The 13,184-nt window shown below is 33.2% G+C and overlaps 1 protein-coding gene across 1 annotated transcript; it reads left to right on the plus strand.

Moving 5' to 3' along the window:
• Positions 1-3,498: 3,498 nt before the first annotated feature.
• Positions 3,499-7,828, plus strand: LOC121256361 (mitochondrial outer membrane protein porin of 36 kDa). Its single transcript, XM_041157137.1, has 6 exons — positions 3,499-3,788; positions 3,910-3,977; positions 5,742-5,852; positions 6,661-6,747; positions 6,895-7,103; positions 7,250-7,828. The coding sequence occupies exons 1-6, from the start codon at positions 3,740-3,742 to the stop codon at positions 7,554-7,556; spliced, it is 831 nt and encodes a 276-aa protein (XP_041013071.1). The 5' UTR covers positions 3,499-3,739; the 3' UTR covers positions 7,557-7,828.
• The last annotated feature ends 5,356 nt before the right edge of the window (positions 7,829-13,184 follow it).

The raw sequence follows: 13,184 nt of genomic DNA on the forward strand, positions 1-13,184 counted from the left end.
ACTGAAGATATGGTTGAGAAGTTATATGCAATGAACGATGTTTATCACACCAACAAGTTCCCCAACTGAACGGGTTCCAGTATTGGAGTGACAACTATCAATACAACAACAGTTGGGAGTTTAAAGAAAGTACTTAGTCCCCTTGTTATGAGAGGCAAAGGCAGACCCCATCTTTAAGGAGGACATCCATGATGGAGAAAACACTCACGAGTGTAAAAACCACGAAGAAGAAGGCTATTGCGAAGAATAGAAAATGTAGACAGGTGAAATAAAGTTATAGATAAGTAAAATAATGTTTAATAATTAAGAGAAGTTATATAATCTAACTCTTTTTATTGATTCTTAGCCACCTGGAGGAGATATGCAAGTTCTGGACACATGCAGAAACTTATTTGACCAAGCAGTGATTGGGACTACCGAGACTCTTTTCATCTAGGTATACTATGTTCAATTGAGGTTTATTGTATTTGCATTTATCTGATGAAGTTTATAATTTATTGATTGTTAGCCACGAGGGCCAGATCCCCCAACTTTGGACACTAGTGGAACCCAACGACTAGTGATTGAGACTCAAGAAAGTGTACATAGTTGTTTTTAAGTACAACTTACCTTTATTACTTACTCTCTTTAATGTTTTTAAATGTTAAGCATATATTCTATCATGTTCATAGATGTAACTTAGACTGGATGGAATACAACCAGAGAGCATTGATGGAACACAACTAGAGCGCTTACTGTAGAAGTGAATATTTTTTATACTTCGAAAATAAAATGTACTCATTGTTTTTTGTTTCAGCAAAAAAAATTCTTGAGCTGGTCAGTATTTTAATTTGATTTTGCAGCTGGCTAAAGTGTCAAATTTGCAACAAGTTTGGTGATAAAATGGGGACATCTGTTGCTGCTAGAAGACGAGAAGTTCAAGTATTTGTTGTTGTATGGTTGAAAAACTGTTGTTTATGTATATTTTGTTAATGAAGATGGGAGAAGGTCGAAGACCGTTCTTTGTTTTGGAGAAGTGAACTACATTAGACTTGGTTTATGTATTGCTTTGCTTACATAACATAACAATTACATAAACCAACCACATGGTTCCAAGCAAGTAAATTAGTGATGTTACAAGTACTAGATTTTGTAGTTATGCCTATTGTAAAAGCAGCCGTAATTTACAGTTGATTCATATATCCACAGCATAAAGCAAAGATTACATTACATAATTTATACATAAATCAACCACATGGTTCCTGAAAGTTTTTTGTACAAAACCAACCTAATATTCGTTTCACTTAGAACATAATTTCTTGACATGATGAAGATGGCAGATTTAACATGCAGAGCTCTTTGGGGATCTTATAGATGCAACACTCGGGCCACTGGAAGGCAGGCCACAAGGCTAGCTCCATCTCAATGATCGTAGCATGATCAGCTGTCTTGTCCTCCGCTTCCAACAGTCATGACTAACACGCACAAGAAATATAGAAATATTAAGTTCCTACTCATGTAAAAGATCAGGCACCATTTGCTCCAAACCGCAATTCCAGAGGGTAGTTATATTTTTAATCATGATTTTCTGTAGGCTTGTTCTTTTAATTGAAATTTTTTTTAAAGCCACTACTAGAGCTAGGAGATAATCACAATATTGCTGAGGATTATTTTTTTTGTTATGAGGATTTTAAGGCTATACCTCAATATATATGACAAATCAAATTACAAGAGAATCTCTCTCCAATTATTACAATGCAAGTGATAAAAGAGGAAACAAAAAACAGTCATTACAGGGATTGCAAGCATAAAAAATATGCATACCACATAGCAATTAAAACCTGAGAATAGAGTAATTACATGGTTCGTGTAACCCAAAAATATACCAAAATGCCCATAATTCCAGCAACCCCATAACACCCATGAAGTTCATGAACCTAACAACTAGAAAACGAAGCATCTCGAACAACTAAAACAACTAAAATTACATTCCACCATTTTTAAGAGATTGGTGACGAGAAGGAGTACGTACTGACGGAACAACCAGGTGCTAGTTTGGATGTAGAAAACTCCTTCTGAGGTGAGAACCTTCTCAATATGATGAAGAAAGGATCCCTAATTTGAAATGGTGCATTTTGGTATTCTAATTTTTCTTATTTTGATGTTTTAATTTTCCTTCCCATCCTGTATTTCATTCAATTTCAGCATCTCAAATTAAATGAAACGAGCCGTTTTATTAAACATCCACGTCATACAACTGTCCTATGCCTGCACGAACCGATTGCATAGAGTTTTCCTTGATCTTTTGATTAATAAAAGTTTGGTTATAAAAAAAAAAAAAAACAAATGTAAAAAACGAAGACCGGAGCTGTTACCCCCTACTATTCAACAATCGCACTTGATTTTATCAAGGTACTTGGGTCGAAAATCTGAAAGAAATACCTTTAAAAAGATTAAAAAATTTAAAAACGTACAAAAACATTAAAAACATAAAAATTTATATTTTGCAAACTATTTACCTTTAACAATTTATTTTTTGTTTATTAAAGTTATTTTATATTTTAAAGGAATATTAGGAGTAATTTTCAAGAGAAGCAGGAAATAAATAGAAATGTTCTAATAATTCTAAAAAACGAGTATCAAAATTGATAATTTTTAAAAAATAATGTTAGAACAGTTCTAACTTCTAAGTATACAATGTTCGTGCATTCTTTTTGAACAAATGTGTGATATACTGTTAAAAAATTAATTTTCATGTAGATACTAAATTTATTTAATTTTGTTTTTTAAAAAATAAAATAGACTTGTACATTCTAATAATATAAATATAATTTTTATTTTAAAAAAATTATCATAAGAGCCCGCTTGGATTTAGAGGTGAGATGAAACTATCTCATCTTATCTCATATCATTTTATCTAATTTCATATTAGAATTTGGATAGTAAGATGAGATGGTATGATTTTAAAAGAAAATTGAATAAAATATTATTAGAATATTTTTTTAATATTATTATTATTTTTAAATTTAAAAAAGTTAAAATTTTTATTATATTTTGTATTAAAATTTGTAAAAATTATAATAATGAGATAAAATAGAATAAATTGAGATGATTTTAATATCTAAATTGAGTTTAAAAATTTCACTATTATTTATAAACCATATCAATTTATCACATTTTATTTCTGAACAAAACGGGCCCTAAATCTAATAATAACCGGAGGACATTTGTTAATTTCCCCTACGTGCATTTGAATAGTAGCACTGAATTTAAGAAAAAAAAAAAAAAAAAAAAAAAACAAAAATAGTAGTAGTACTGCAGCTACTGCTGCCAACCGGAAAACAGAATTCTTAAATAATAAATCTATTTATTTTTTTTTTCTCATCATCTTTTAATAGCACGTTATAAAATAATAAGAATAGAGTGACATTTTCATTCGTAAAACTAAAAAATAAAAAAGAGAGAGAAAAAGGCTTTGTAATTTGTATACGGCACCGCATAGTGAATATGCCCCAACCCCGTCGTCCCGATAGTCGAGGCCAGTACAGCACCGCAACCTCTCTCATTTCCATCTCAACGGCTATAAAACCGCATCTCTACCCAACACAGGATCCGACGGTTTATACCCATCCTCTTGACAAAAAGACCCAAACCCCTTCTTATTCTCTCACTTACCCCTTCTCTTTACACAGCTAACGAACCCGCACACCAAACCCTCTCGTTCCTCTCTCATTTTACTTTTCATTTTCTCGGGAAAATCATGGTGAAAGGGCCCGGTCTCTACGCCGATATCGGCAAGAAAGCCAGAGGTTACCGATCTATTTTTGTTTTCCTTTTTTTCTCTATGGTTTTTTACTGTTTTATGTGATTTAAGGCTTTCAACCATTTTATGTGGCGATTTTTATGTTATATTCGTGTTTTAACTTTCAGATCTTCTCTACAAGGATTATCAGAGCGACCACAAGTTCACCATCACTACTTACACTTCCACTGGAGTTGTAAGTTTCTCTTTGTTGCAACTATGTTGGTTGTTAGACATGGAGTTTATCGATTACCGATGCTGTGCTTCATTTATTCCCTTTTTGTGTTTTTTTGCTCTGCGGCTGGCGTGAAAACTGGTGCAAAGATATGGAAAACAAATTGGAGTATAATATCTTATTATTTTATTATTTATTTCTTAAATTATGGTGATATCATTTCAGCAAAATCAAGTGCTTGTCCGTGGCTCTTAGCAAAACTATTGAGATCTAAGAGTTGTGGCTTATATACTTTCCTCCTCTGAGCAACTAACCAGAGGGTTTAGTGCTTACGTCTGTTGAGGATCAGATATTTTATTTGGAAATTTCATTTCCATTGTTTTTATTTCTTTCATTCTTTTTTGGTGCAAATTAATGTTTTGTTGAGTGCCATCGCAACTTCGCTAAAACATGTTTTTAATTTTCAAATTGCTCAATTTTCATTTCTGGTCCTTTTTAGCAATTGAAAAGGAGTATTAACTGTAGCATTTCATTCATTTGTATTGGGTGGTTGTGTGCTGTGTTTTTGACAATTCTATTGGTAAACAATTCTTGTTTTGCTCTGTAATTCTTATCCTGCTGCCTGTAATACGCTGACTTCTCTTCAAAAATGTGTTTGTAATTTGTACTTTAGTTATCTATAGATACCTGCCTCATCTTGCAAATTGCCTTTTCCTTGACTTAGGTTTCATCTTTTGGAAATTTGGGTTGAAATTTTACTGTGCCTTACTACTTGAAGTTGCACCAATTACTTGTAAAAAAATGGAGCTGCAAGAATTGTAATATGTCTTGATTGTTACCAAGAATGGCTGGGGCTATTTACTTTGCATATTTATTATTCAATTTGCATTACTATTTAGTAGCATTTTTCTCAATTCTCTTTTTTCTTGGACAATCAATTTGAACATGGGGGTGTTTGTTTTTTTTTTTTTTTTTTTTTGGGGGGGGGGGGGGTTGGGGGAGCAAATATTTCGTTGCTTAGTGAGTTGGTGCTTTTCTTGTATTGGATCGATTTAAACTTTATTATTGAAAGCCCCTTTTTAGATTGGTCTGGGTCTTGCCTCAATGGCTGGTGGACACTTCTTGTGTCGGAAAGGTTCGTTTGACAGTCAAGTGCCCCATATATTCATATACTTAATTTCCACCATTGATTGCCACATAGTCCCCATCTCTGTTGCAAACCACCTCAACCATTTGCCTAGCAATGCTTAATTGAACACAATCAAGTTTTGTAATATAAATATATACCGATCAAAAAAAGTTTTGCAATACCCCTTGGGCACAAACAATCTTTAGGGGCCATCGGACTGAGGGATTTTCCCCTTGAATTACCTGAGGTGCCATTGCAGGAAACTCTTTGCCGAGGGCCTGTGCACCCTTAGAATTAGTTGGGACGCTGTTCCCGGACACCTGGTGCCAATTATTTTTTGTTTTTGCAATATAATATAAATTATCTTTGTGCATTTCAAATCATTTACAACCTTTAGTGTGGGTTTATAGTTGGTCAACATCTAGTATCTTCTTATTTTGTTATCAAAATTGGTATAACCGGTGGACTTTTATAACTAATGTTTTCATTTTGTTTGTTCATGATTTTTTTATTTTTTTTTGTTTGCATTCGCAACACGTCCTGCAAAGAAATCTTTAGGTTAATCTGTAATGCCTTATGATGCTATGCATGCTACTACTCAATCTGCATATGCTTTAATTTGTGTTCTGACTCTTCTGTTTGTAACACTTGCTTAGGCAATTACTTCAACTGGAGTTAAGAAAGGCGATCTGTTTTTGGCTGATGTGAGCACTCAGCTGAAGAACAAGAACATCACAACTGATATAAAAGTGGACACTAACTCTAATGTAAGTCATTGAAGCTGCATTTAGTTATTTTTAAGTTTACAGTGAATTTCTACGTTGAACTATACTTCCTGATCTTGCATGTATTTGAATATAGACCAGAAGTGATATACTCTAGATTTAACGCATTTGCCTGGATCACTTGGAGATAGAGATCCAAGTGCTTTTCAATATCTTGACAATTGAAATTAGGATTATTTTGTTCTTTGTTCAGATATTCTATGTTAATAAAACGATAAATTAATATTGTATACTTGTCATCAGCATACTACATTTGTTTTTTGTTAGTAAGTTTAACCATTAGATACCAGTCCACTGAATGAGATTATTAATTTATTATACATTATTCAATTTGGTGTTATGAATGTCGTGAATGTTTAGCATTGGGGGTTTCCTTTTTGTGTGATTCTCAACGATGTTCTTAGCTTCTATCCTAGTTTTTTAATACATTCATTGACGATCCCTTTCATTTTATTTTTATTACTTATAAAAAAAATTTATTTTTTCTTAGTTACACACGAGCACATATACATATTGGTTAACTGAGAAAATGTTTATATTGCTACTCCTTTTGTGTGATAGTAATTCATTTATAATCTAATATTGATGCTTTAATTGTTTAAGCCATTGTATTGAATGGGACTAGCTTTAATGACTTTTATACTGATTTTCACAGCGCTTAGCTTGTAATTAGGTTAATCTCTTGTATACTCGCTGTGTACCTGGGCTATGCCTAATTACGTGGATTAATAAAAAATTTCTTACTTCTATAAAAAAAATTGTTTAACTTTAATGTTCCATGAATTTGTAGCTTCTCACAACAGTTACTGTTGACGAACCTGCACCTGGACTCAAGGCTATCTTTAGCTTTATTGTCCCTGATCAGAGGTCTGCCAAGGTAAGAAAAATATTTGTATTTTTTTGTCTGACTAGTTAATACATTTGGATCATGCGCCTAAACTTTGCTGCAATGATGAGCACCTCTTTGGTTGAGATAGACATATTGGTGCACTTTGATAGGAGTTATTGGTACTCTTGTTGGCAGGTTGAACTCCAATACCAGCATGAGTATGCTGGAATAAGTACAAGCCTTGGGTTGACTGCCAATCCAATTGTGAACTTTTCTGGTGTTGTTGGAAACAATGTTGTTGCCCTTGGGACAGATCTTTCATTTGACACTACCTCTGGAAACTTTACTAAACTGAATGCTGGATTGAGTTACACCCAGTCTGACCTCATTGCTGCACTGACAGTGTGAGTATCTGTGTAAAATGACTTCCTTTTCTCTTTACTCAACTATAATTCCTTTTCTGTTGTAATTGAGTGCTATATGCTCTGCTTGCATGTATGTCCAGATATGCTTTCCCTGAAAAATGACATGATGATGTTGGTGAATGCAGGAATGATAAAGGGGACACCCTTAATGCTTCATACTACCACACTGTAAGCCCATTGACCAACACAGCTGTTGGTGCAGAGCTGTCGCATAGCTTTTCAAGCAACGAAAATACCCTCACAATTGGCACGCAGCATGCGCTTGACCCTCTAACCTCGGTGAAGGCTAGAGTAAACAACTATGGAAGGGCAAGCGCTCTCATCCAGCATGAGTGGCGTCCAAAGTCCCTCTTCACCATCTCTGGAGAAGTGGATACCAGGGCAATTGAAAAGAGTGCAAAGATTGGGCTAGCCTTGGCGTTGAAGCCGTAGGCTAGTTAACTACCCTCGCTTTGAATTGAAGACGGGACCATTTGGTGAAGGAAAATAAGGTAGATGATAGACAATATCTTTTTTGTTCCAATGAACTTTTGGTCTGTTAATGTGTTACTATTGGTTTCTTCATATTTTGGTGGTCGAGGATGTAAAAAATAATTTTAGCTGGTGGCACAAACCAATTTCAATTTTCTTTTTGGATTCTCATCCATCCGAATGTTGCGGATGATATTCTTTTGAGCAAAATGTTCTCATTTGGAGTTTTGGCCGTTTGACTGCACTTTCTGTCGTTGTAATCATGTTTTTCTTCGTTTCCTTTTGCTTAGCTCAGGCTGTATAGTACCCTTAAGAGCATTGGCAAGTCATTGAATAAACTAATGTGGTATTGAATAAACTAATGTGGTTTGCCAAAAAGTGAGGTTTGCCAAAGCCATTGAATAAACTAATGTGGTATAGCTATCCCAAAATAATAATATAATATTATATATTTTAATAATATTTTTAAAATTTTTTTATATTTTGTAATTGCACTTCATATATTAATTAATAATTTAATTTTTACTCCATATATTTTGCAAATTCACTCCACACTGGACAAAACATGTTCTGGAATACTACAACAACTTCAGCAACTTCCTGGAATGCTACAACAGGACATAACATAGCCTTATTTCCACAAAAAAACATGTAAAGGATTACTACAACAACCTCAGCAAAATCACGTCTAGAATATTACAATTTCAGCAACTTCCTGGAATACTACAACGAAAAACCCACAAAAATGCATTTTTCAGCAACTTCAATCTATACCAACACTAACACTTTGCTGAATCAAAATACAAATAATTTTGGCAATACAGTCCAATCCACCAGTCCACAAAATACTACAACATAAGCACTAGGGGCTGCAAATGGTCCGGTCCGGCGATGGACCGAAGGCCCATCATTTTTTCCAACCGGACCGGACCGAACACCCAAAGGGACCGGACCGAACCAATTGCTATATTTTATATGTGGATTATGTAACAAACTCAATAAAAAAATATTTTATATAGTCAATGATAATAAATTAGATGAAAATTATATTATTAATTTATATAATTACTATATAATTAAATAATTGATATTATATATTAGTTAATTCATAGAATATTAACAAGTGTCAATAACATATTTAAAATTTTATATTGTTAATATTAATAGGTTAGATGAAGATATATATAAAATATTGTTAATTTATAGAATATTAACAAGTATTAATAATATATTTAAAATTTTATATTATTAATTGTACAATTATTATATATAAAATATATATAATTTTTTTTTCATTTGGTCTGGCCCGGTCCGAAAAAACCCTAGACCGGACCGAAACTTTTCGGTCCTCTAAAATGTGGACCGGACCAGACCGATCTAAGGCTTAGTTTGGGTAGTGATAATACCTGATAAGTGTTAAGAATGTTTGTGAATAGTAGTGAAAAAGTAATGAAAAAGTAATAATAAAATATTGAATAGTAGTAAAAAGTAGGTGAAAAGTAATAATAAAGTAAAGAATAGTAGTGAGAGTATCTCAAGTACTCTCACTATCCAAACACACCCTAAGTCTCGGTCCGGACCGAAACGGTAGGTCCGTTCGGTCCGACCGGACCGTTTATCACCCCTAATAAGCACCCACAACCTATTAATTTATTTACAAGTTGAGTATCATCCATGTCAAACACAAAAACAACCCACTTGAACTATATATATATATATATATATATATATATATATATATATATATATATATGACACCTTAGTTGCTACCCAACCACATGTTTCTTCAGCCCACGTGGCTGGATAGCCATTAAAATCAAGACAAAAATAATCTGCCCAGCCAGTTTGTTACACACCTCCATGAGGTATCAATGAAGATGTAGATGTACCTTCGGAATGAGACTTTGATGTCTAAAAAATTTTCCTCTAAATATTAAGGAAATATTCTTGTTGCATGGCATTCATGCTAGCAAGATCTAGTCTCATCATCTTCACCTCAAATTTCTTCTTCTTTAGTTCAAATTCTACACATCTATTGCAATCTGCCTTCAGCACAACTGTTCTCCGCTAGAACTGTTCATCCAGGCTGGATGTTTTCTTGGCCCGGTTCGGAACCCATGTTGCAAAACCCGAGTACAACCAGTTCAGGTACCGGGGTTTTTTTATTTATTTTATTTATTTTTATTTTTATTTTACCCAATTTGAATGTTTTGATGTTTGAATGCTTTTTGATTTGAAGCACTGTCTTTTTTATTCTGGATTGTCAAAGACATTATGCATTAAACCAAAAAGATATTATATTCTGGATTGTCAAAGAATGTTATTCTATCCTACTGTAATAATTTTTTGTCATAAAACCCGGCAAAACCAGATCAACTAATATGTTCCTTTCTCTTTCACCTCGTCATAGAAATGAACATCTTCTTAAAGAATTGCCAAGTGGATGAAAGGTGTTTTTTTTTTTTTTTTTTGAAAATTATTCTGGATGATTTGTGATTGCTTTGTTCCTTTACCACTTTCCACTGGAACAGTCAAATAACAACCCTCCGCATTTGAACCTTTTGCATATTTGAAGCACAAACACGTTCAGAAAATAGCAGAATGGGCTATTAATCTTAAATATATTTATCAAATGCGTAAAAAATTTCCACTCAATACCTTGGTGTGACTTCTAGTTGAAGTATAACAGTTTTGCGTGCTCTCTTTTGGTAGTACTTGCAGCTGTCCCAATTCCTTTTCTTGTGAACCTTTTGAGAGATTAAACTTATGGTTTGAATTAGTAACTGATGGGGTACTACGATAATACTATATTAATAGACATAGAAAAGACAGCGCTTCAAACCAAAAAGCATTCAAACATCAAAACATTCAAACTGAAGAGAGAAAAATAATAGAAGAAAAATCGGGTATCGTGTTGTAAATCTGAATTCATCCGGGTTCCAGCCCGAGTCTAACCCTGGCTAACCCGGTCCGAGTTCATGTGTTCGGAACACGGATGAACAATCCTAGTCTCTGCTCTACCATGCACTTGTGTCTATCATCGGTCATTCGAGCTAAGGCCATGTTGATCTCAGTATCACGGCCTTCTTAGGACTTCCGCTTCCTCTCCCTTTCTTTTTCAGTTTTTCTACCTAGAGGTCTCTCACGAAGAACCTCCACGTTCTCCTCCACAATGTCACCCGCAACTTCACTTTCCTGCTCAATGGCTGGATGTTTATCGTGTGGCTTTCTCCTTGTACCAAGGGCAGAAATGTGTTGCTGCCATTTAGGTTGGTGTTTCAAAAGACACCTTTGATACCCCTTATGATAAGGATAATGGTAGGTGGTGTATGAGATCCCACATTGCTTGGGAAAGAGAAATTCTTGCTCTTTATAAGGTTTCCAAGGAGCTCCAATTATATCATTGACAAGTCTTTTTGGAATATAGGCCATGTGGTTTGAGCCTTCCATTGAGACGTTACAACACCAACAAAGGCTTGTTGATAATCCTAAATGTCCCATATGCTTTGCCGAAGAGTCAGTTGTTCATGCTTTATGGTTATGTCTAGCAGCAAAGGATGTCTGGTGCCTCTGCTCAAAACAAATTCAGAAATGTGCTATGTGGAAGATTACTTTTCTTGATCTGTTTGATGCTTTTTGCTCTGAACTTGATATGGACATCGTGGAGGAAATCTCTGTAGTGGCAAAAAAGATTTGGCAAAGAAGAAACAAGTTCATTTTTCAATCAGATTTTTAGCATCCTAATGAGGTATTTTTGCAACCTCAAGCAGTTTTGAAAGAGTTGCACGAGTGAAAAAACAAGAATGACCAGGAAGAGAATGAAGGGAGTAGGCAGTCACAAGAATGGGTACCTCCACCAGCATACATCATGAAGGTCAACTTGGATATTGCTACAGACAGGGAGAGGTCTTATTGGTATTGGCATAGTCATGAGAGATAGTGCTGGGGCAATCATTGCTACATCAAGAATAAACATATTTCTCAAGCATGCTCCCCTCCTGGCTAAAGCTATTGGAGCATTACAGGCCACTCTTTTTAGTTTGAATTTAGGCTTTCAAAACATCATTTTGGAAGGGGATTCTCTCCAAGTTATACAAGACATTCTAAAAGATAGTGATAATCTGTCTTGTTATGGATTGGTGATCCAGGATATTAAGTCAAAGCTTTTATGCTTTTCTAGTTGGTCCATTAGTCATGTAAAGAGGGAGGCTAATCACTTACCTCATTCTCTAGCAAGATCAGCTTTATTAGTTACTGATATAACTGTTAATTCGGAGTTTTGTCCTCCTTGATTTGTTTCCTTTTCTAGGGAATTGAATGAATGCAAGTTTCCTTTCAATATATATATATAAAGAAATTATATAAAATAAATTTATAAATTAATATGGTTTCATAAAATAGACAATTGACGTACCACATAAAAGAGATAACCTCCATCATGCTACCATAATTAGTAGAGCAGTGCTACACCTACCGAGTGTGTAGCACAAGACAACTCTCGATAAGTGCATAATAATTTTTTTTCGTTCATTTTTTATTCCCTTAAACATTTTTTTTTAAAAATGTACAATATCATTAAAAGTATTTTCTTAATTACTAAGTAAAAAAAAAAAAATTGCCAGGATCAATCGGGATCCAACTGTCGGTGAGAGTAACATTTTTCTAAGGACAATGCTACTGGGATCGATATTTAACCAAAGGAAGTGTACGGATGAGTGCAATTGTACTTTTTTATTTTTTAATCATTTTTTATACATTTTTAAATATTTTTAAAAAATAAAAAAATCAATTCACTAATATTCACTTCCTTAGTCATTAAGTAAAGAAAAAAAATTAAAAATTCAGTCGGTCACTTTTATCGGTTCAATTAGTATTTTCTTTTTTTTAATTAGGACTAATTTATATAATGAGATATGATATTTTAAATGAGTTGAATAAAATATTATTAGAATATTATTTTTTAATATTATTATTATTTTAAAATTTGAAAAAAATAAATTATTTATTATATTTTATATAAAAATTAAAATAAAATTATAATAATAAAATAAAATAAATTGAGAATATTTCTATATATCCAAATAAGAACTTCGGATCTCAGTCATCTTAACATGCCTATGGAATTCTGACGCAACGGATGTTATATTTATAATAAATTTTGTGTCACTGTAGTGGCCGGGCTACGTTTCTGACATGAATATCAGTTATGATATCGATGAGGATGAAGATGCGTGTTCCGATCGAATTTTGGCATCCTATCTGTTGAATATGTTATTAAGGTTTTTTTTAAGAAAATATTTTATTTATTTTAAAAAAATAAAATTTAAATCTTAAAAAAAATTATTAAAAAAATTTAAATTTTAAATCTTAAAATTCAAATTTTATCATTTATTAATTTTAATTGACGTAAATAACGTACTCAATATTAACTTAAAACTAGAATAAGTCATTTTATAAAAATCTTTATCTAATTCAGAATTTTTATTTTTTATTTTTTATTTTTTATTTTTTATAGCCATCCAATTTTAACGTCAGAAAATTTTTTACATCCTAATTTGGTGAATCAAAACTATGGAAAGCTTCAAAAGA

This window comes from Juglans microcarpa x Juglans regia, chromosome 3D (assembly GCF_004785595.1).
Source record: "Juglans microcarpa x Juglans regia isolate MS1-56 chromosome 3D, Jm3101_v1.0, whole genome shotgun sequence".
In the NCBI taxonomy this organism is placed as follows: Eukaryota; Viridiplantae; Streptophyta; class Magnoliopsida; order Fagales; family Juglandaceae; genus Juglans; species Juglans microcarpa x Juglans regia.

Coding starts and splice junctions, on each gene's coding strand:
- LOC121256361 (XM_041157137.1), top strand. CDS start 3,740: ATGGTGAAAGGGCCCGGTCTCTACGCCGATATCGGCAAGAAAGCCAGA. Junction 3,789..3,909: donor TATCGGCAAGAAAGCCAGAG/GTTACCGATCTA, acceptor TTTAACTTTCAG/ATCTTCTCTACAAGGATTAT. Junction 6,748..6,894: donor CTGATCAGAGGTCTGCCAAG/GTAAGAAAAATA, acceptor TCTTGTTGGCAG/GTTGAACTCCAATACCAGCA.